Source organism: Silene latifolia, chromosome 3 (genome assembly GCF_048544455.1).
Source record: "Silene latifolia isolate original U9 population chromosome 3, ASM4854445v1, whole genome shotgun sequence".
Classification (NCBI taxonomy): domain Eukaryota; kingdom Viridiplantae; phylum Streptophyta; class Magnoliopsida; order Caryophyllales; family Caryophyllaceae; genus Silene; species Silene latifolia.
This window is the reverse complement of record NC_133528.1, coordinates 2,239,805-2,264,308: the sequence shown is the minus strand read 5'-3', so window position 1 is coordinate 2,264,308 and position 24,504 is coordinate 2,239,805. Positions and strand designations below refer to the sequence as shown.

The 24,504-nt window shown below is 36.2% G+C and overlaps 2 protein-coding genes across 11 annotated transcripts; both read left to right on the top strand.

Moving 5' to 3' along the window:
* Positions 1–2,508: 2,508 nt before the first annotated feature.
* LOC141646716 (ABC transporter B family member 21-like) lies at positions 2,509–13,818 on the top strand. Of its 8 annotated transcripts, none has more exons than XM_074454628.1 (13): positions 2,509–2,698; positions 7,848–8,181; positions 8,264–8,318; positions 8,412–8,587; positions 8,683–8,904; positions 9,002–9,240; positions 9,482–10,007; positions 10,097–10,370; positions 10,796–11,646; positions 12,115–12,381; positions 12,458–12,721; positions 12,801–13,094; positions 13,338–13,818. In XM_074454628.1, the coding sequence occupies exons 2-13, from the start codon at positions 7,903–7,905 to the stop codon at positions 13,689–13,691; spliced, it is 3,801 nt and encodes a 1,266-aa protein (XP_074310729.1). In that variant the 5' UTR covers positions 2,509–2,698; positions 7,848–7,902; the 3' UTR covers positions 13,692–13,818. The 8 variants fall into 8 exon arrangements, with proteins under 8 accessions (XP_074310729.1, XP_074310731.1, XP_074310732.1 ...); XM_074454630.1 differs by lacking the exon at positions 2,509–2,698 and adding an exon at positions 6,553–6,685; XM_074454631.1 differs by lacking the exon at positions 2,509–2,698 and adding an exon at positions 6,553–6,752.
* A 2,316-nt stretch (positions 13,819–16,134) lies between these two features.
* LOC141646720 (ABC transporter B family member 21-like) lies at positions 16,135–24,209 on the top strand. 3 transcript variants are annotated; one of them, XM_074454640.1, is made up of 13 exons: positions 16,135–16,650; positions 16,773–17,088; positions 17,170–17,224; positions 17,307–17,482; positions 17,567–17,788; positions 17,890–18,128; positions 18,860–19,385; positions 19,471–19,744; positions 20,201–21,054; positions 22,200–22,466; positions 22,537–22,800; positions 22,883–23,176; positions 23,666–24,209. In XM_074454640.1, the coding sequence occupies exons 2-13, from the start codon at positions 16,828–16,830 to the stop codon at positions 24,011–24,013; spliced, it is 3,780 nt and encodes a 1,259-aa protein (XP_074310741.1). In that variant the 5' UTR covers positions 16,135–16,650; positions 16,773–16,827; the 3' UTR covers positions 24,014–24,209. The 3 variants fall into 3 exon arrangements, with proteins under 3 accessions (XP_074310741.1, XP_074310743.1, XP_074310742.1); XM_074454642.1 differs by having other exon boundaries at positions 16,263–16,348; positions 23,666–24,206; XM_074454641.1 differs by having other exon boundaries at positions 16,304–16,402; positions 23,666–24,206.
* The last annotated feature ends 295 nt before the right edge of the window (positions 24,210–24,504 follow it).

The window sequence follows — 24,504 nt, the reverse complement described above, 5'->3', positions numbered from 1 at the left end:
ATAATATAGTAATATTTTGTAAGAGGAAATGAAGAGAAAAAAAATAAAGAGGATCCATTTTACACTGGCACCGTATTCCAAACCTTCAGTTAATAAAATGGTCCAAAATGCCTTGGCCACCTCAGGCCCCAACCCTTGAAAAATTCACCCAACCATTCAAAAGTAACCCCCACCTTCCAAGTCATTTCCATACACTCTTATTTGTAACGGATATAACCCCACCTTCCAAGTCCTTTTCATACACTATAAAGAAACAATAAGTCTTTCTTGTGACAGGTATATCCGTCACTTGTGACGAATCAAGTATCACCCACTTAGATAGATAAGACAAAAGTAAAAGTGCCTAGAAAAACACAAAGGGTTTGTCTTTATCTACCCAAGTGGATTTTATTTGACCCGTCACAAGTCACAAGCTTGTGACGGATATCGCCCGTCATAAATGAGAATTTGTGATAAAGAAATGAGTTAAACATAAGCATGCCAAACGGGTTAATCGGGTTTGATTTAGGTTGGGTTAATTTTAGGTCGGGTATTTTGGGTCTGTAAACTTCGGCTTAACTATTATCAAGTTAATTGTCAATAATAATTAATTTACAACAATAAATATTCGGATCGAGTTATATTGGGTCGGATCAATTCGAGTTCAGATCAAGTTCGGGTCTTGAGTTCAGGTGTCATGTCGGATTCAGGTCGAGTAAATTATGCATGATAAATGGCGGTTTAGACATGAAGAGAATTCAAATTAATTTTAATACCCTTTTAATATATACTCCCTCCCATTCACAATAAACCTCCCATTTCATTTTGGCACAAAAATTAAGGAAACGCACTACCCCACCATATAATTAAATTTGGACCACACAAATACACTACCCCACCATATAATTAAATTTGGACCACACAAACACTTACCAAAAAAGGAAATAGGGAGGTTATTGTGAATAACCGAAAAAGAAAATGGGGAGGTTTATTGTGAATGGGAGGGAGTAGCTTGTTTGATTTTTAATATAAAGTACGGAGTAAAGTATAATAACATAACCCGAAACATAGATATATGGCTTGTTTGATGAAATGGCGGATTAGACAATGTTAAACATATTTACAAAGGATAGTGCAAGTGGGTGGAAAATGGGTATCATCACTTGTCCTCCCACTTGTATTTTATGAAATGGTTATTATTTATCTACAGTTTTAAACGGATAGTGTCTATCAACGATGAAACGGATGCTCCCATTAATCTTTTGTTAAGGTGCAATGTATGGGTTCACCAAGACAACTGGAGATAAGATGCTTTTATGCAACGTGATTAGTGAGTATTTATTAGAAGTTCACGAGAATGGTCCACATTCCACACCATGACATGACGAGCCCCAAGCAAATTGGACCAAGAAACCCATACCATGAGGTCATTGATTATCTCATGCATTTCATAAATACTTTTTTAAGTAATCCCTCCTAGTTTGAGTGTTGGTTCCTCTTTCCATTTTCATACTAGTCGAGTGTTGGTCCCTCTTTTCTTTTTTGGTAAGTTTTGTGTGGTTCAAATTCAATTCCATGTGGGGTAGGGTGTTTTGTGTGGTCCAAATCCATTTCCTTAATTTTGGTGTCCAAAAGAAAGGGAACAACACTCAGAGTAGGAGGAAGTATTATCTTAAAATGACTACTTTTTAAAAAATGGTTAATTTTTAAAGCTAATCTTGCTATAAACGGCTATATTCGTTTTATATCCGTTTATAGCTAAAAACGGATCAAATATCTTGAAAGTGGTGACATTTTTTATCCCCAGCACCCCACTTGTTGCTCGTCCTATTAGGAATGTGATATTGTATTTGACCCGTCTTTAGTTATAAACGAATATGTGCCGTTTATAATGAGATTTTGTGTAATTTGTAACCTTTTTGGATTTCTCCACTTAAAACTATATTTTTTTATAAACGGTGTGATTAAATCTTGTAACGATCTAATGGTTATAATTGTTTCATAAAAATAATGTTTTAATGAATGATAAGGGGAAATATATTAAAATAAAGGCTTATTAAATAGAAAATAGAGAGAAAAAATAAATAAAAAGATTTAAATTGATTTTAAATATAAAATGATCATCACTTATCATAAAATCATCATCACTTTTTATCCGTTGTACCACAGAAGGGTCAATTGGTCACGCACAGTAACAATTACAGAGTATTATGCCCTGTTCTTTTGAACTTAATTTCTTTCTTATAAATTCAGTTCAATTCAGATAATTTCAGATAATATTGTATTGTATTGTATGAGTTTAGTTCAATTTAATTTAATTCAGGTTCATTAAATTTAATTCAAATCAATTCAGTTATGTTAGGCCAGTTTCGGTCAAAGGAAAAGGACCTTAATCCGAATCTCTTTAGTTAGTACGGAGGGGGTAAACACGAAGTTGCCATTACCAATACCGTGTTCTCCAAGTAACGCACGCCTACCTAAATATAGTAAACGGACTATATAAAAACTAGCTACTCCGTGTATATATTTGCTCAATCATTTAATAAAATTCAAACACTTAATTTGTTTGTTCTTTGGTTTGGTGGGTGGGACTAGTAGCTTATAAAGGTCAAAAACCGTACCATTTTAAACATTTTACAATCAAATTAATAAAACTCAAAAAGTGTCATTTTGGGAAATTGTTGCACCAAGCTTCTCAAGTTGGTTCTACCTTATTTTGGTATGTCTATTTTCTAGTATTTGTATTTGTATGTGATGTTTCTTTTGTTCCCTTTCGTCCAGACTAAACTATGCTTAGTCTGGACGAAATTTAATATATATATGTACTCTGTTTGTTTTAGTCATTTGATTAATTTAAATTAATATAAAGACAGGTAAAACAGTGTTATAATGTATCCAGTTCTTCTAAACTGTACTTCGAGTCTATAACCTTTTTCCTTAACTCCGAATCCCTCGTATTAGACGACAAGGAAGTCGAAGATACCGGTGGGTTGAGTAGTCGATTCAAAGGCGGTGTTTGGTTGGTGGGGATGCCCTTGGTTTGGGATTTTTGGGTAGATGGGGTTGTGAGATGTTTGGTGGAGGGGCATTGTTGTGAAACAAATTGTTCAACATGGAATGTTATCTACAAAATTTTTTAATTTTTTTTTTCAAATTGTCTTCCAATAATGTCCTTCATTTTCTATAAAAAATTCTGTTTTCCGTAAATCGCAATGATAATAACGATTTTTCTAACTCGTGTCCTAAGAGCATCCGTATTTTTTTCGTCTATCCTTTCCAATTTATCAACAATGAGGTTAACCAACAGAATTACTCCGTATTTTATATGATACGGAGTAAGTAAATTGAAACTTATATTTCTGATAATATGTTTCTTTTAATTTTTTTTTTTATTTAGCCCAAATATTAAAAAAACCTTAATACTCTTAACATTACCCAAGTTTCTGAAGATCATACACAACTGTATCCAATTAATGCTTCACATTAAATGCTGTTATGTCGTCCAATAACTATTCTTGGGGTCTCAACTCTCAAATAACAATTTTTTTTTTTTTTTTTTTTAAAAACCATCCGGTGTAGTCCGAATTCGAGTAGGATATTAGGACGACAAAGCTTTTCCTCGTGAGTTTTAACACTGCTGCATTTCCATGGCTCGAAGTCTCGAACACAAAACCTCTGATTAAGTTAAAACAACCCCTTGTCAATTACACAAATTCTCATTGAAGACATGACATATCCGTCACAAGCTTGTGACGGATACCATTTTACCTCACAATGTACCCACTTTTTCTCTCTCTGCAATACTATTCATGTGGTCCCCTTTCTCCACTAACCCATTTTGTTACCATTTTATCTCACAAAATATCCGCCACAAATGGTAACCCGTCACAAGAAAGACCAATTGTGTCAATTAATCTAAGTGTTCATGGGTTCGTTCTCAAATAACAATAATGCACATTCAAATTTGACAACCTTTGTTGAAACGCAAATTCCTGTGCTGACGGTGGTACATACGATTAGTAGAAAGTAAGTAACCTTTTTGATAAATAGTAATCACTTTTTATTAAAATAGTGATTACATTTTATGACTAATAAATAACTTGTTTTTTCAAATTGGTCACTATTTATTCAAAAGTGATCACTATCGAGCAAAAAGTCGTAATTTTTTTTGCAAAATATGACGAAACAGACTGTCGTACAAATGAATTATTGTTGTTGAAAATAATTGAGTGCTTTTAGCCTTAAAATTCAACGGTGATTATGCAGTTCATTTAAGAAACTCACATGCTGCAACAATCCCACACAATCTTCCTTTCCTTTAATTTGTTCAATTGGTCTCCCTTGTGACGGATTATCATTTGTAGCGGATATTTTGTGAGTAAAAATGGTAACAAAATGGGTTAGTGGAGAAAGGGGACCACTAGTGTTACAGAGAGAGAAAAAGTGGGTACTTTGTGAAGTAAAATGGTATCCTGTCACTCCAGAGTGACGGATATGTGCCGTCACATATGAGAATTAGTGTAATTTGTTTCCCTTCCCGGAATAGGATCAAAACTCTAAACTCCGAGAATCCTTATAATTTCGAGCTATTTTTCCATTAAGAGCATATATAATAAAACTGTTTTTCTATGGTATATATTAAGAAGTTAATTAAAGAAATTTTTATTAGAATATATCATCAAAAATTGATGTACAAATGAAGTTGGGGGTTCGATTCTCATCCGCGACATCTGCGCTCATTTGAAAAAAAATAATAATAATAATTACGCATTTCAAGTCAATTATTTTACACTATAAAATCGGCATTACACAGATATGTATTATGTAATCTAATAATTTACGCAATTCATCTAAGTGAAAGAAACATATACGGAGTAATAATTAATTAATACGAGTTTGTATTTTTTTCACTTGTTTTTGCATGAGTTGTTGGAATATAATCTAACTCACATGCAATTATGCAAAACTAGACACCGTAGGATTTCATTGATATTATAATTAAACCGATAAATTAAGGAATAATTGTGTATTATAGTCAATAATTATTAATTAGCCACTTGCAATTTTTATTTTCCACCCTGAATTTTTTGTCAACAATTATCAATTAAAATGTTGACCACTCTGAACTTCTAAATCATTTTAAATTAGATTATTTTAAATTACTATTGGATAGTATTAATTATATTTGTCAAGAGTTGTTTTCTTCTGTTCATGTCAATAAAATTGACTTTTTATTTGTTCAATTTGTGTAATGGTCATCACTCATTAAGTTTGCGTTGGTTGCAAAATAAATAGTCGGTCTCACTTATTTATTCATTTTAGGTATATTCATCTCAACAAACTTTAATTTTGTTAAACTCTATTCAACTCAATTCAGCCAAAATAACAGGGCCTTAGTAAATTGTGAGTTTGTTGTTGTCAATATCATTAGAGGTTACTGAACCTATTACAGACGGCTATTGTAATGTTCACAATTTAAATTTATTAGCCTTATTTGGTATTAGCAAATTAATATTAGCAAAAATAGATTGATCAAACAGATTGAATTAACATGCTCGACTAGTATTTTCAATTAACAAATTTAGTAGAAATGTTTGGTAATTAGCGGATTTAGGTTAATAGATTATTATATCTATGGGTAAGTAATTGACAGATTCATTTTTTTTTCACAATCCACTAATTAATGTGAATATGGTGGGGAATTGCATATTTGAAAATAGTAGATTGAGCTCCAATCTATCATTTCAGTATGCCATTTACCGAACAATCAAATTAGTAGATTGATGAATTAAACATGTTAAAAACTTTGAGTATGTTAGAACCAATTTGTCGTTTACTAACCCCTCTAAAAACCGATGTCAATTTAAATTCAATTTCGAATTAGTAGTTATGATGACATTTTTTCGTAAAAGAGTTTAATTTGCTAATCTTTTTGCTTATTATTATACACAAGTTTTTTTAATGTATTCTTTTGACTTATTTTAATAAGGAAAAAAATTACTCTTGCATTTTCTATGGTTAGATATATCACATATTTGGAAAAATATTTCAATTTTACAATTTTCATTTCATACTACTCCCTCCAATTCGTTATATTGTTCCCATTTGCTTTTGGCACGATACTTAAGAAATACTATTAAAAATGAATAAAGGACATTGGTGGGGTTGATGTTAGGAGAGAGAGATGAATTAATAGGAGTTAAATAATGAGTTGTGGGGCCAAAATAGTAAGAAAAGTAATAAAATAGGAGTAAAAAAGTTATGTGGGGTTTGATTATAGGAGAGAGAAATGAATAAAGTAAGAGAAAAAAGTTACTAAAAAAGGAAAGGGGAACATTACCTGAATAATCCGTTTTGGGAAACAGGGAACATTATAGCGAATTGGAGGGAGTATATTTTAAGAGATATAGTAAGAGGAAATGAAAATTTTATAGTGTGAGGACTACAGAGTGTTAAAGAGTTTAAATTCAGGTCATAAATAGTACCTCTCCGGAAAAATATTACTCGTATTTACATAATTATTTGTATGAGAATTAGTATCTCCCTTCTCTTCCACCTTCTCTCTACACAACCGATTAAAATATGGGTTACTTTGTGATACTCCTTGTATAAAGAGAGAATATAAATACCCTTTTGTACATTTATTTCACAGTTTTGAAATCTACAAAAGCAAACGTAAAGAATTCACTAGTGGCGAGGCCGGGAGGTAAGTCTTAATTCACTAAAATTATCAGTAATGGCAGTCTGGCAGATGATGATATCTTCACTCTCTTGTAAGATCATCATATTTTCACATATAATTCTCGTGAATTCGATTTTAATTTGTCAGATTTTATTACATCATTAATTTTTCATGTGCATCATGTGTTTGTTGAAATGTCTAGCTGTTTCAAGCTATGATCACATTGTTTTCATATAGATTATTGAATAAATGAGTTACTCCTATCTTTTTACCTAACGAGACCGTCTCATGCAATAATTACGGTTATTTTCACTCTGTATTTTCCAGCCTTTACCATGGTTTTATGATCACCTATCACCTATCACTGTCACCATCAATTCTCAACTAGAATCCCCATAATTCAATCAAAGCAATAAATTCAATTGCCATCAATGTATTACTATTACTAGAGTCAACAAAACCCAACTATATCATTTTGAAATAAGAGTGGTCGATGTATTTATCGACACAATTTTCATCATGGGTCATTTGGAAACAGTCGTAACGTGTTTTATGCATATGGGTAAGTTTGAGTTAGTGTTGTCGAGACAGGGGCGGAACTAGCTCATTGTTGTGGCAACTTGTAATAATAGGTAAATACTTCATCTGTCCTGTCAATTGTTGTTCTTTGATTTTGGCACAAAAACCAAGAAAAGAGGAAGGGACCAATTACTAAATGACTAGTGGAACAAATTGAGTGTGAACGATCAAATTGCTCATCAAGTTCATTCTTAAACTAGAAAGGACAATAAACGACCGGGACAGAGGGAGTATACTCATATGGAACAAAAGGGTGTTGGTGCAATGGTTGCTGGCTTGTAGTATAAGTGTTCCAAAAATATTTAGAATATCAAGTTTCATTGTAAGATAGCAAGTTGTCAAAATGAGACTTGATCTTCATTGTTTTAGAATAATGTTGAGAATGTTTGTTGGGATAAATTTGTATTCTTGTATTACTTTTTGGGTTTTGATTGTATGCCCCTCTTGGATTATGTTTTGGTTGATAATGTCGAAGACGATATGATCAGTTTGTATTAATAATGGATCATGTGTAATTTTGTTGTTTTCTTGTTGTTTTGATGTTGATTTGACATGGATTACAGTAGTCATAGTAGTTAATCAAACTTTTGAATGCTGGTCATTACAGGTAACCAAGTAGCATCTCTAAATCTCAGAGAGGGTTGGTTAAAATTGTCGAGGCCATGAGTGGGGTCGATGAAGCGACAACTTCCAATGGGGAAGCAGCAGGACAAAATCATAAGCAGACTGAAAAGAAAGAGACGGAAACCGCTAAGAAAGTCCCGTTCTACAAGCTCTTCTCTTTTGCAGACTCTACTGATAAGGCACTGATGATCATTGGCTCTATTGGCGCTGCTGGAAATGGTGTAGCGATGCCTTTGATGGCCATCCTTTTAGGTGATCTCATTGATGCTTTTGGTCAGAATCAAAATACTAAACATGTTGTCCATGTTGTATCTCAGGTGAATTTTCTTCCGAGCTTTACGCATATGGTATTGAACAGGCCCATTTTGCGCTTCTAATGAGTAAGAATTTTCACTGTAGGTGGCTCTTAAATTCGTCTATTTGGCCATTGGATCAGGAGTAGCTTCATTCCTCCGTAAGCATAGTGAACCCTATATCTTGTGTTTAAGAGTCTAATATGAATGAACAGATTGTCAACTGATGAAAGTGCTTATATAACTTGTTGTAGAGGTGGCTTGCTGGATGGTAACAGGCGAAAGGCAGGCATCCAGAATGAGGAATTTGTACCTGAAAACTATTCTCAGGCAAGATATCGCATTTTTTGACAAAGAAGTAAACACAGGAGAGGTTGTTGGGAGGATGTCGGGCGATACTGTTCTTATACAAGATGCCATGGGAGAGAAGGTATTTTTTTTTTTTTTACTAGATCTCGTTTTACCTGCACATTCTCTATTTAAACTTATGTGTTATTCTTTTTTTTTTTTCCTTTAAATGTATAGGTAGGGCAATTTATACAGTTCATTTCCACCTTCCTCGGAGGATTTGTCATCGCATTCATCAAAGGATGGCTTCTTACTCTAGTCATGCTGTCTTCGATACCTCCGCTTGTGTTTGCTGGTGCACTTATGGCCATGTTTTTATCAAAGATGGCGACACAAGGGCAAGCTGCTTACGCAAAGGCAGCAGTTATTGTGGAGCAAACTATAGGTTCAATCAGAACAGTGAGTACATTGCCTTGATATATGAAGTTAGTTGTCCACATCTTTGGTATTAAGCGACACACTTGACACTATAAGTCTGTAATATGTTCTGCTTCAGGTGGCTTCCTTTACAGGGGAAAAACAAGCAATTAGCCAATACAACAAGTCTCTTGTCAATGCCTACAAATCAGGTGTTAAGGAAGGAATGGCTGCAGGAACAGGATTGGGTGTCGTTATGTTTGTCATCTTTTGCAGTTATGCTTTAGCCATATGGTATGGGGCAAGAATGGTTCTTAAAGGCCATTACACTGGCGGTGATGTCATTAGCGTCATTATAGCAGTTTTGACAGGTTCCATGTGAGTATTCTTGATTCAATTATGAAAAGAAATTATTTCATTCAACAATACCAGTCACTCTTTAGATTCTATTGTTTGCGGGTTAAATCTGTGAGTGCTTTTACTGGTATTCCAATATCGTTCACTCAACGACATCAAATGTCATTGTCTTTGTTTCAATCTGAGTATTCCTTGTTCTGTATTGATTCTTCATTGCATAAATGATATTTATCAAAAAAGAGAACTAATAAGATTGTTATAGGTCTTTGGGGCAAGCATCACCGAGCATGAGCGCATTTGCCGCAGGTCAAGCTGCAGCATACAAGATGTTTGAAACCATCAATAGGAAAGCAAATATTGATCCTTATGATCCAAGTGGGAAAATTCTAGATGATGTTCAGGGTGATATTGAGTTGAGAGACATTTATTTTAGTTATCCAGCCAGACCAGACGAGCAAATTTTTCGTGGATTTTCTCTTTCCATCAAAAGTGGAACAACTGTAGCATTAGTTGGACAAAGTGGTAGCGGCAAATCAACTGTTGTTAGCTTAATTGAGAGATTCTATGATCCACATGCTGGAGAAGTATTAGTTGATGGAATCAACATCAAAGAATTTCAGCTAAGATGGTTGAGGCAGAAAATCGGCCTAGTAAGTCAAGAGCCAGTGTTGTTTGGTTCTTCAATTAGAGATAACATTGGGTATGGAAAAGATGGAGCTACGGACGAAGAGATAAGAACTGCCACTGAGCTCGCAAATGCCTCCAAGTTTATTGATAAATTACCACAGGTTAATACTGTATATTTTTTTTTCTTTCTGTGGAATATATTTTTTCTTCAACATTTTGGTTCAAAATCATTGGCATGTGTAACACGTAGGGACTAGATACACTGGTCGGTGAGCATGGAACTCAACTTTCTGGGGGACAGAAGCAGAGAATCGCTATTGCACGAGCCATTTTGAAGGATCCACGTATCTTACTTTTGGATGAAGCTACTAGTGCACTTGACGCAGAATCTGAGAGGGTCGTGCAGGAAGCATTAGACAGGATAATGGTAAATAGAACAACTGTTGTAGTTGCACATCGCTTGAGTACAGTGCGTAATGCTGATGTCATTGCAGTCATTCAGCAAGGAAAGGTGGTTGAGAAAGGTAAGCTTGTAACTTCATTATGCATAAACACTACATAATTTGTCATTCCAGTTTTCCTTGTCAGTCCTTTGGGTTTAGTAAGAATTATTGTCTGAGTTTGTTGCCTATCAAGATCGAATAGCAAAAATGGCTCACTAAAGTTTCTACGATTGTGTTATTGTGAAGTAGCTGCCGACTGATGCACTTCACGATGTAATTTTCATCATGAGTTGTCCGAAATCGTCTCTCTGTGTTTAACACATGGGTCAGGCTGTGTACATGTGAGTTCTTTTACATGGCTTAGGCCGGAGCCTTTTCAGGCACCTGGGCACTGTTGTTCTTTGACTATGTTGGTTTTATGGTAATTGGTAAATAGCTTCTGATTAGATACACTTGGGTTTTTCATAAATGATTGAGATTTGTTTCTTCACTACGCCCAAAACCAGGTCAGCACTCTGAGTTAGTCAAGGATCCAGAGGGAGCATATTCTCAACTTATACATTTACAGGAAATGACTAAAGACACTGTAAAATCTGATAATGATGGGGATATATTACGACAGGCAAGTCAAAAAAGATCGTCTTTTCGATCATCAAGTATCGGGTCCTCCGGGAGGATAAGCAGCAAGCGTCTCTCTTTCTCAGTAGTTGGAGTACCCATAGGTATTGGTGAAACTTCCACTCCTGACAGTGACGTTGAAGGACATCCTGAAAAAAGGCAAGAAGTCTCGATTAGGCGTCTTGCTGTTCTTAACAAGCCCGAAATACCAACACTTATTCTTGGAGTGCTAGCTGCTATTGCCAGTGGTGTTATATTTCCCTTGTTTGGTGTACTCTTTTCGAGTGTGGTCAAAATGTTTTTCAAGCCACCTCATGAGATGAGAGAGGATTCAAGGTTTTGGGCCCTAATGTTTGTAGTATTTGCTGCGGCATCACTACTTTCATACCCAGCTCGAGCCTACTTCTTTGCAGTGGCTGGGTGTAAGTTAATACAAAGGATAAGATCAATGTGCTTCGAGAAAGTAGTCCACATGGAGGTCGGCTGGTTTGACTTGCCTGAAAATTCAAGTGGTGCAATTGGCGCAAGGTTGTCGTCTGATGCTGCAAGTGTGCGTGGTTTGGTGGGAGATGCGCTTGGTTTGCTCGTCCAAAATCTTGCGGCAGCAATATCTGGCCTGCTGATTGCTTTCCTTGCAAATTGGATGTTAGCTTTCATTATTCTTGCAATGATCCCTCTCTTAGGACTTAGCGGCTATTTTCAACTGAAGTTAATGAAAGGATTCAGTGAGGATGCTAAGGTTTTTACTCCTTTCTCGTTATTTTCTTCTGATATATTTATTTTTGCCTATTTAGATCACAATATATTTTAGAAGATATTTACCTGGAAATGGTGTTTAACAGTGACGACTTAAATTACAATTATAAAAAAAAAAAAAAAAAAAAAAAACTAAATGTCCAATTTTCTTTCTGATTGAAAACATTAGTTGAGCAATTCAGGGATTAGGTAATTTCTTTCCCTCTGCGAATCTTTTTTTTTTTTTTTTTTTTTTTATGTATATGTGTGACTTCGAGTGTGTAAACTGTAAAGGGAGTTACAAAAACAGGTTTTGGTGATGACGGGTTACAAAACTAGTTCACGAGTACAACAACTTAGTTAGCTGCATGCCTGCATCTAATATTGAGGGTTTCAAGCCTAGGTCATAATTACCCCATTCACTTTAAGTCAAGTCAGCTGATAGCTGCCTCTTCCTTTCCTATGATTGCAGAAAAAATACGAGGAGGCTAGCCATGTTGCTAATGATGCAGTAGGGAGTATAAGAACTGTTGCCTCGTTTTGTGCTGAGGAGAAGGTAATGCAGCTTTATGAAAAGAAATGTGAAGGCCCCATGGCAGCTGGAATCAAGCGAGGACTTATTAGTGGTGTGGGTTTTGGGATGTCTTTTGTTTTGCTCTTCTGTGTCTATGCCCTCAGTTTTTATGCAGGAGCTCAGCTTGTTGGCCATGGGAAAACAACTTTTGCTGATGTGTTCCGAGTAAGTATTTGTGCTCAAAGCGTTGTATTTTCTGTGATATAATTTTGTTAAAAAATCTAAGATTTGATAATTGCAGGTTTTCTTTGCACTAGCCATGGCGGCAATAGGAATATCACAATCAAGCTCCTTGGCTCCTGACAGTAGTAAAGCCAAGAGTGCTGCTGCTTCTGTGTTCTCGATTCTGGATCGCAAATCTAAGATTGACCCAAGCGACGAATCAGGGACGACTTTGGAACAAGTTAAGGGTGATATTGAGTTTCAGCATGTGAGCTTTACATATCCCACTAGACCTGATGTTCAGATATTCCGAGACTTTTGCTTGAATATTCATCACGGAAAGGTACTTTTGAAAACAATATAATAATGGTACTTGATTCTCTGTTCTTTGCAAATATAAATGTTTTGTGGTTGAATGCCAGACTGTAGCCCTTGTTGGAGAAAGTGGGAGTGGAAAATCGACAGTAGTATCGTTGTTGCAAAGGTTTTATGATCCCGATTCTGGATGTATCACTATAGATGGGGTTGAAATTCAGAAGTTCCAGTTGCAATGGTTGAGGCAACAAATTGGTCTTGTTAGTCAAGAGCCGACTCTATTCAATGATACAATTCGTGCCAACATTGCCTATGGAAAGGGAGGGAACGCCACAGAAGCTGAGATTATCGCTGCTGCTGAACAGGCAAATGCTCACAAGTTCATCTCGAGCTTGCAGCAGGTAATGTGCATTACTAATGGCGTGTTTGTTCCGTATTTCAGGTTTTGAAAACACGAGCCTACGTGGACACCATTTTTTGACAAATATTTTCAAAACCGACCCAAAACGACAAATACTTAATTTTGAACATTATTTTAAAAACGGATTCTGTTTTAGCAACTGTTCTTGGTATCATTTAAGAACATTTTTTTTGTCTCCATGTATTTCCTATCATTAACTTGACCGAGTGAAACTTATATTCAGGGATATGATACAATTGTTGGGGAACGAGGAGTGCAATTATCAGGAGGGCAAAAGCAACGAGTTGCAATTGCTCGCGCCATAGTAAAAAATCCAAGGATTCTATTGTTGGATGAAGCTACCAGTGCACTTGATGCCGAGTCTGAGAAAGTTGTGCAGGAAGCATTGGATCAAGTGATGGTGAATCGAACTACAGTTGTCGTTGCTCACAGATTATCCACCATTAAGAATGCTGATGTGATTGCGGTGGTGAAAAACGGTGTCATAGCCGAGAAAGGAAAGCACGAAAAGTTAATCCATATACAAGACGGGTTATATGCTAGCTTAGTCGCGCTTCACATGAGTGCATCTTCCTAACCAGCTATCTTAATTTTGATACATGACTTGAATTTATTTATGTTTTGGCTAGAGTTGTGTTGCGGTGTAAATCGATTATTATTCAATTTGTATACTTTTAATTATATTTTAAATTTTTTATTTTTCATGACTTGAATTTATTTATGTTTTGGCTAGAGTTGTGTTGCGGTGTAAAACGATTATTATTCAATTTGTATAGTACAAAAGAAGATCAATCGGAAAATTTTGAAGTTTTGTTGTAATGAATTTTCTTAGAAACATTGGAATCCTATGGTTATTGGTTTGTATTCAATTTTTTTTCAACCTGGTTTGCTTTATGCACGGGTGGAGCCAGAATTTGTGTTTTATAGTTAGCGGTGAAAAATTTCGGGGGTAAAAGGGTAATTTTATAGGGGGATTTTAAAAAAAAATGAAAATTTTAATTAAAAATTTTGAAACTCTTAAACCCGAGCGGGGGTGAGAGTCCTTGCCCCCCGACTACAAGATAATGAAAAAGGAACCTGAGATAGCATTATCGGAGTGGGTTTTTGTGTACAAGGCCACAACACTACAAGATAATGAAAAAGGAAAATGAGTTAGCGTTATCGGGTGACTCTTAATTTCAGCACCACTCTCTTACATGTAATAAATGTGACCCCAAAAATAAGAGGGTGCTTATGAGAAGGTGACGTCGAGATTTTTCCGCTCGGTGACTCCTTATCATTCTCCAATGAAAAATGTGCATTCCACTTCTTTTTTTTATCAAGGATGTGAAATTAGACCTTCATTTTTTCGATGAAGTGATAATTAAACATTGTTTCCGTGAAGCCAACAAGGTTGCTGACTTCATGACTTCTATTGGACATTCATGTCCAACTCTTTCGAGGTGGTTTGATAGCCGGTGGCTTCAACTTATCTCCCTCATTCGAAAGGATGAGATAAGTTGGTCCTATCCTAGAGGATCAACCTAGTTTTCTTACCTAATAAAAAAAAAAAAAAAAGATGTATTTTTTTCCTTTGTGGACCATGATTTTCCAAATCTTGTCTTTATCTACTCATTAAGTTCTATTTGACCCGTTACAAATTTGTAACCTCCACAAAGCCTTTTCTTTTTTTTTAACATTATTTTTTTGTGTTCTTACAATGTGATCATCTTGTAGTATCATCTTTTTTTTCCCAATTATATTCTCATAATTAAGGGACGAGTTGAGCAATTATCCAAATATAACTCTCAAATTTATTGCAATGTCTTGTTTACTAATTCCAACTTGATGTATGACCAAATTAATATAACTTTCATCAACCATAACTTTTTCATGATAAGACCAGTAAATGAATTATACATCTAATGTAGTACATCAGATGTTATAGTTTTTGAACATTAACATAAAGTTTGTGAGTTTTAATTTAAAGTTTTTGAATTTTATTATAAAGTTTTTGTGTTCATTTACTTAAACATTAATCTAAGAAAATTACATTGTAACTCAAAAAAATTACACATAAGCTCAGAAAAATTTGATTTTTGACGTTATAAAACTAAAATGTAATTCATAAACTCTATAAAACTCGAAAAAAATACATAAACTCAAAATCTCATTAAGTGTGAGGTAGTACATCTGATGTACAATTCTTTTTTTGTTTTCTGATAAGACAATCAATGTTTTTGTTACAAGTAGTCGAGTATGGCGTACCAAAAGAAAAAGTTTTATTTTTCCCATTATTCCCCTTAATTTTGTCAAATTTCCCATGGTACTCTTACTTTTAAGAATCTGCCTATCTCCTATGATGACCTCGAGTTCCATTTTTGTGCCCATTGTACCCCTAATATAACGATCGCTAAGTGACCGTTAAACTTTGATGATGTGACAATGAATTAGTAATTAAAAATTATTAATAAAAATGAAAAGTAGGGGTATCATGAGAAATCTGAGAAAATTAAGGGGTGCCACGAAAAATTTCTGTAATTTTTAATTACTAATTTATTACCACATTATCAAAACTTAACTTCCATTTAACGAAGGTTAAATCAGGGGTATTATGGGCACAAAAATAGGACCTCAAGAATACCATAAGCAGATTCTTAAAAATAGGGGTACTATGAGAAATCTGACAAAATTAAAGAGTACCATAAATGATTTTTTTTTTCTTTGTTATGAGTATAATAATTTTACAATATTTTATCGTAAAGCCTTATATAAACTCTTTAATCAATCATTCACATGTTTACTCGTAATTTTTTTCCTTTTTACCTTCTCTTATTTCTAAATACCAATTTGCCCTTGCAAAATTTTTGTGCAGAAAATAAAATAACTCCATACATTTATTTTAAATTTAAATATAAATACAAATATAAATATAAATACAAATTACATATACGGAGTATATATTATAGTTTATACTACTCCATACAAGATTGGTGGCATGGTGCGACCACTTAAATACAAAATGGCCATGATTTATCATAGAGTGGTAATTTTTTACCCCGTTAATATACGACGGTGGGGGGTAGCACACACTTACTGTATTATAATTACCGCGCAGTATATTTCAAAATATTTTAGACTTCGTGCAAAAGCAAACGTAAAGAATTCATCCGTAGAGAGCGGTCAAGTATCATGCCGATAAGTTTCAATTGTTCGGTGATGGCAGATGATGATCCAGTACCATATTTAAATCTCGTAAACTCATTTTCGGCGAACCTTATCGCATCATTAATATTTCATGCGCACCAGGTGTTTGTTGAAATGCCTAGCTGAGTCACTGCAGTTTATGACATTATTTTTACGCATATTTTCCTGCTGTACCATGGTTTGATCAAAGCTATCAATTAAAGTACCATCAATGTTATCATTTTGATCTAAGAGTTGTAGACGTATTTATCGACACAGTTTTCATCACGGGTCATTTGGAAACAGTCGTTTTGTGTTGTGCAACATAGTGGCGGAACTAGTCTAATTGTTGTTCCAACTTATAATAACAGGTGAATATACTCGTATGGAACAAAAGGGTTTTCTGCAAAATGGTTGCGGTTCCATTTGATTGACGTAAACGCGATTATAGGGTACTCGAATATTTACTCCTGAGTGTTACTGCTCATTACAGGTAACCGAGTAGCATCTCTAAATCTCAGAGAGGGTTGGTTGAAATTGTCGAGGCCATGAGTGGAATCGATGAAGCGACAACTTCCACTGGTGAAGCAGCAGGTCAAAATCATAAGGCTGAAGCCGCTAAGAAAGTCCCGTTTTACAAGCTGTTCTCTTTTGCAGACTCTACTGATAAAGCACTGATGATCATTGGGTCTATTGCCGCTGCTGGAAATGGCGTGTCTATGCCTTTCTTGGCCATCCTTTTAGGTGATCTCATTGATGCTTTTGGTCAGAATCAAAATACTAAACATGTCGTCCGTGTTGTCTCTCAGGTGAATTTTCTTCCGAGCGCTACTCATATTTATTGAGCATGCCCATTTTGCGCTTCTAATGAGCAGGAATTTTCACTCTAGGTGGCTCTTAAATTCGTCTATTTGGCCATTGTATCAGGAATAGTTTCATTCCTCCGTAAGCATAGTTAACCCTATGTCTCATGTTTAAAGGGTCTCATATGAGTGAACTGGTTATCAACTTATATATCTTGTTGTAGAGGTGGCTTGCTGGATGGTAACAGGCGAAAGGCAGGCGTCAAGAATGAGGAACTTGTACCTGAAGTCTATTCTCAGGCAAGATATCACATTTTTCGACAAAGAAGTAAACACAGGAGAGATTGCTGGGAGGATGTCGGGTGATACTGTTCTTATACAAGATGCCATGGGAGAGAAGGTAAAATTTATTGCTAGATCTCATTTTCCGCGCATCTTCTCTATTTAAACTTATGTATTCTCTCCTTTTTCTTCAAATGTATAGGTTGGGAAATTCATACAGTTAATTTGTACCTTCCTTGGAGGATTTGTTATCGCCTTCATAAAAGGATGGCTTCTTACTCTAGTCATGCTGTCTTCGATACCTCCTCTTGTGTTTGCTGGTGCACTTTTGGGCGTGTTTTTATCAAAGATGGCGACACAAGGGCAAGCTGCTTATGCAAAGGCAGCAGTTATTGTGGAGCAAACTATAGGTTCAATCAGAACAGTGAGTACATTGCCTTGATTTAAGATAGTTGTCCACATCTCTTGTTTTAAGCGACACACTTGATAGTTGATACTATAAGTCTGTAATATGTTCTGCTTCAGGTGGCTTCCTTTACAGGGGAAAAACAAGCAATTACCCAATACAATAAGTCTATTGTTGATGCCTACAGATCAGGTGTTAAGGAAGGATTGGCTACAGGAACAGGAATGGGAGTCCTCCTGTTTGTTGTCTTTTGTAGTTATGCTTTAGCCGTATGGTTTGGGGCAAGGATGGTTCTTAAAGGGCAATACACTGGGGGTGATGTCCTAAGCGTCATTGTAGCGGTTATGACTGGTTCCATGTGAGTATTCTCAATTCAAACAAGAAAATAAATTATATTCAACAATACCAGACACTAGATTATATTCGGGGTAGAGTTGTTTTTCTAGATGAGGGTAGCTGATAATCCTGTAATGCGTATGTTTCGCTGTATGTGTGGCCACACAAGGAATGATAGGTTGAGGAACGAGGTGCTCTGCGAGAAAGTAGGTGTTGCGTCGATTGAAGATAAGATGAGGGAAAGCCGTTTAAGGTGGTTTGGCCATGTGAGGTGTAGAGCACTGGAAGCACCAGTGAGGAGAATTGAGTGTTGGGGATGACCTAAACAAACATGGATAAGGGTGTTTGAAAGCTATTTGAATGTTTTGGGAATTAGTGAGATTATGGTGAGGGAAAAGGTATTGTGGAGAGAAAGAATTCATGTTGAAGATTTAATTTGAGTTTTAGATATTTACCTTTTTTTTAACATTTTATTTAAAATTTATTTATTGTTTTTTTTTTTTAAAATGACTTTTACCCTTTTTGTTTTACAAATCATTTTTGCCGCTTTAATCTCTGTTTCCACGCTTTTTACAAACAAACTTGTTCGGTTTTTCATGACCCCAACCTATGTTGGGACTAAGGCTGTTATGGTAGTCTTGACGACATCAGACGTCTTTGTGTTTGTTTGCATTGGAGTATTCCTTGTTCTCTGTTGCTTCTTCATTGCATCAATAATATTTATCAAAAAGAAAACTAATACAATTGATATAGGTCTCTGGGGCAAACATCACCGAGTATAAGCGCATTTGCCGCAGGTCAAGCCGCAGCATACAAAATGTTTGAAACCATCAATAGGAAAGCAGATATTGATCCTTATGATCCAAGCGGGAAAATTCTAGATGATATTCATGGAGATATTGAGTTGAGAGACATTTATTTTAGTTATCCAGCCAGACCTGATGAGCAAATTTTTCGTGGATTTTCGCTTTCAATCGAAAGTGGAACAACTGTAGCATTAGTTGGACAAAGTGGTAGTGGCAAATCAACTGTTATTAGCTTAATTGAGAGATTCTATGATCCACATGCTGGAGAAGTATTAGTTGATGGAATCAACATAAAAGAATATCAGCTAAGATGGTTGAGGCAGAAAATCGGCCTTGTAAGTCAAGAGCCAGTATTGTTTGGTTCTTCAATCAGAGATAACATTGGGTATGGAAAAGACGGAGCTACAGATGAAGAGATAAGAACTGCCACTGAGCTCGCAAATGCCTCCAAGTTTATTAATAAATTACCACAGGTTATTACGGTATATTTTTCTTCTTCTGTGGAATATTTTGTTCTTCAACAATTTGACTCGGATTGTTGGCATACGTAACATGTAGGGACTAGATACATTGGTCGGTGAGCACGGAACTCAACTATCTGGTGGACAGAAGCAGAGAATCGCTATAGCACGAGCAATTTTGAAGGATCCACGTATCTTACTTTTGGATGAAGCTACTAGTGCACTTGATGCAGAATCTGAGAGGGTCGTGCAGGAAGCATTGGACAGGATAATGGTAAATAGAACAACTGTGGTAGTTGCCCATCGCTTGAGTACGGTGCGTAATGCTGATATCATTGCAGTCATTCAGCAAGGAAAGGTGGTTGAGAAAGGTAAGTCATTTTTCCCTTGTCAGTGCTTAATTCTTTGCAATACTTTGGATCCTTGGGGTTTATTGAGAACTACTGTCTGAGTTTGTTGACTGTAATTTATTTCCATTTCCTTAAGAGCCACAAACTCCCTAATTTCTTTGGATTTAGATCAAGATCAAATAGCAAAATGGCTCACTAAAGTACCTACGCTCATGTTATTGTGAAGTAGCTGTCGACTTATGCAGTTTTCATCATGAGTCATCCGAAATTGCTTATTTGCGTTCAACACATGGATTGGGCTGTGTACATGTGGGTTCCCTTACCTGGCCATAGGCCGGAGCCTTTTTTAGGCACCTGGGTACTGTTGTTTTTTGATTATGTTGGTTGTGTGGTAATTGGTAAATTGCTTCTGATTAAATACACTAGGTTTTTTCCATACATGATCGAGATTTGTTTCTTCACTATGCGCAAAACCAGGTCAGCACTCCGAGTTAGTCAAGGATCCAGAAGGAGCATATTCTCAACTTATACATTTACAGGAAACGACTAAAGACTCTGGAAAATCTGATAAAGATAGGGGGGATATGTTACGCCAGGCAATTCAAAGAAGATCATTCTTACGATCATCAAGTATCGGGTCCTCCGGGAGGATAAGCAGCAAGCGTCTCTCTTTCTCAGTAGTTGGAGTACCCATAGATATTGGTGAAACTTCCACGCCTGACAGTGACGTTGAGGGACATCCTGAAAAAAGGCAAGAAGTCTCGATTAGGCGTCTTGCTGCTCTTAACAAGCCCGAATTACCAACACTTATTCTTGGAGTGCTAGCTGCTATTGCCAGTGGTGTTATATTTCCCTTGTTTGGTGTACTCTTTTCGGGTGTGGTCAAAATGTTTTTCAAGCCACCTCATGAGTTGAGAGAGGATTCAAGGTTTTGGGCGCTAATGTTTTTAGTATTTGCTGTGGCATCACTACTTTCATACCCAGCTCAAGCCTACTTCTTTGCAGTGGCTGGGTGTAAGTTAATACAAAGGATAAGATCAATGTGCTTCGAGAAAGTAATCCACATGGAGGTCGGCTGGTTTGACTTGCCTGAAAATTCAAGTGGTGCAATTGGCGCAAGGTTGTCGTCTGATGCTGCAAGTGTGCGTGGTTTGGTAGGAGATGCGCTTGGTTTGCTCGTCCAAAATCTTGCGTCAGCAATATCTGGCCTGCTGATTGCTTTCCTTGCAAATTGGATCTTAGCTTTTATTGTCCTTGCAATGATCCCACTTTTAGGACTCAATGGCTATTTTCAACTGAAGTTCTTGAAAGGATTCAGTGAGGATGCTAAGGTTTTCAGTTTTCACTCATTCTTTTCCATTATTCCATATTTACTTTTGCCTATCTGGGATTCAGGATTAGATAATTTCTCTGTTTCTGTGTGTGTGTGTTTTTTTATTTTCCTTTTTTTTGTGTGTTTGTGGGGAAAGGGAAATTAGGCCTGCCTTACTTTACGGTTCCGAGTGTTGGGCCGTGAAACATTGTCACATTCAAAATATGAGTGTGGCGGAGATGCATATGTTGAGGTGGATGTGCGGCCATACAAGGAAAGATCGATTAAGGAATGAGGTGATTAGGGAAAAGGTAAAAGTGGCGCCAACAAAGGACAAGATGATGGAAAATCGACTAAGATGGTTTGGCCATGTGAAAAGGAGACCTATGGACGCACCAGTTACGAGGCTTGGAGTCTTGGAGAACAGAAAAGGTCCCTAGAGGGAGACCGAGACAGACATGGTTGAGAGTGATAGAGCACGATATGAGATTTTTGGGGCTTGAGGAGAGTATGGTGACGGAGAGGGCACAATGGAGGGAAATGATACATGTGGATTTTTAGTATGATGTTATTTGACATATTTAGTGTTTTTATTTAATTTAAAAAAAAAAAAAAACTATCTGAGGCTTTCTTATGTAATTTACTTGGTTTACTTTTAAGATATTCCGGATTCTTCAATTTACTTCGGTTTCAAAATCGTTTTAATCTTTATTCTCGATTTAAATTTTAAGTTTTTATAAAAGAAATCCGGAATTCGATTTTAAAACCTATAAGTTTACCTTGACTTTGTATTATGTTTCGTTCTCCCTTTTGTTTTTCATTTTTCTCTTTTCTATTTTTTTCGCATTTTGAGGTGTGCGTTCACCCATGGACGGTTCTAAAGGATGATTCATGTAAGCCGATCCCAAATCATTTTGGGATTAAGGCTCTGATGTTGTTGTTGTTGTGTGTGGAAAGGGAGCCCCAAGGACAGTTTTGGCGATGACGGGTTACGAACCCAGATCATGACTACTACATCTTAGTGACTTTAACATTCTTTTCCATCGTTTGTCTAGTCTGAAGGCAGCTGCATCTAATTTTGATGGGTTTTGAACCCAAGTCATAAGTACCACATTGACTTTACAGGTTAATTCAATAATTGCCTCTTCTTTTCTATGATTGCAGAAAAAATACGAGGCGGCTAGCCATGTAGCTAATGACGCGGTAGGGAGTATAAGAACTGTTGCGTCGTTCTGTGCTGAGGAGAAGGTAATGCAGCTTTACGAAAAGAAATGTGAAGCCCCTATGGAAGCTGGAATCAAGCAAGGACTTATTAGTGGTGTGGGTTTTGGAATGTCCTTTGCGTTACTTTTTTGTGTCTATGCCCTCAGTTTTTATGCAGGAGCTCAGCTTGTTGCCCATGGGAAAACAACTTTTGCCGATGTGTTCCGAGTAAGTATTTGTCAATGCCTTAGTTTCTGATATAATTTTGTTAAAACATCTAAGATTTGATAAATTGCAGGTTTTCTTTGCACTAGCCATGGCGGCAATGGGAATATCACAATCAAGCTCCTTGGCTCCCGACGCCAGTAAAGCCAAGAGCGCTGCTGCTTCTGTGTTCTCGATTCTGGATCGCAAATCTAAGATTGACCCAAGCGACAAATCAGGGACGACTTTGGAACAAGTTAAGGGTGATATTGTGTTTCAGCATGTGAGCTTTACATATCCCAGTAGACCTGATGTTCAGATATTCCGAGACTTTTGCTTGAATATTCATCACGGAAAGGTAAACAGTCTAATAATGCCATAATGGTACTTGATTCTGTTTTCTGTGTGAATATAAATAAGTGTCTGTGATTAAATGCTAGACTGTGGCTCTTGTTGGAGAAAGTGGGAGTGGAAAATCGACAGTAGTATCGTTGTTGCAAAGATTTTATGATCCCGATTCTGGATGTATCACCATAGACGGCATTGAAATTCAGAAGTTTCAGTTGCAATGGTTGAGGCAACAAATTGGTCTTGTTAGTCAAGAGCCTACTCTATTCAATGACACGATTCGTGCCAACATTGCCTTTGGAAAGGGAGGGAACGCCACAGAAGCTGAGATTATCGCTGCTGCCGAACAGGCAAATGCTCACAAGTTCATCTCTAGCTTGCAGCAGGTAATCTGCATTGGTACAAAACTAGTCTCATTTTTCTTTGGATTATTTCATAGGAATAATCCAAACTATGGGTGCCCTTCTTATATTACTCCAAACTTCAAATTAACCCAATTTAATCCCTCGTATCCCCCTCCCTTCCCAAATTAGACTTAGCTAATATTTTTAATGGCTATATCAGGTACCTTATTTAACTCTTCATTAGTTTGTTGTCGTTCTTCTTTGTTTACTCATCTTCTTCCTAAATTACATGATATAGCCGGTAAAAGAATTAGCTAAGTCTAAGTTGGGAAGGAAGGGCGATAAGAGGGATTAAATTGGGTTATATTGAAGTTTGGAGTAATATAAGAAGGATACCTATAGTTTGAATTATTTCTATGAAATAATCCTTTTTCTTATTTTTAGCAACTCTTCTTGTATTATTTAAGAACATTTTTTTTTGTCTGGATATATTTCCTGTCATTAACTCGACCGAGTGAAAATTTTATTCAGGGTTACGATACAATTGTTGGGGAACGAGGAGTGCAATTATCCGGAGGGCAAAAGCAACGAGTTGCAATTGCTCGCGCCATAGTAAAAAATCCAAGGATCTTATTATTGGATGAAGCTACTAGTGCACTTGATGCCGAGTCTGAGAAAGTTGTGCAGGATGCATTGGATCAAGTCATGGTGAACCGAACCACAGTCGTTGTCGCTCACAGACTATCCACCATTAAGTACGCTGATGTGATCGCGGTGGTGAAAAACGGTGTCATAGCCGAGAAAGGAAAGCACGAAAAGTTAATCCATCTAAAAGACGGGTTATATGCTAGCCTAGTCGCTCTCCATATGTCTTCCTGAATCCTAACCTATCTTAATTTTGATGTTTGAATCCTATTTTAGCTAGAGATGTGTTGTGGTGTATATTACTGTAATTATTATTCAATTTGTATACTTTTTTTTTTAAAAGGAATAGTTAATGATGTATAAAAGAAAATTGATGGGAAAATTGTTGAATTTTTGTTGTAATTAATCGTCTGAGATGACACTGGAATCCTACAGTTTACTGTGTGTATGCAAGTTTTTCAAGTGTGTAAAATCACCTCTTATTTTCGATCATTTTAGTATACTCTGCGTCTCTGCGGACGGAGCTGAACACCAATAGTAGTTACATATTATTTTCCATCCACGAACTTTATAATTAATCAGCGCGTCTTGTTTCAGACGATTGTTTCTCGTCTGAAATAAGACGGGCAACATGTTGTCATATTACAATAAAATGTTATTTTCTGATAACATGTTACCATTATTTTTTATAGTCATTTTTAGGGTAAAAATTGACACATTTAGTG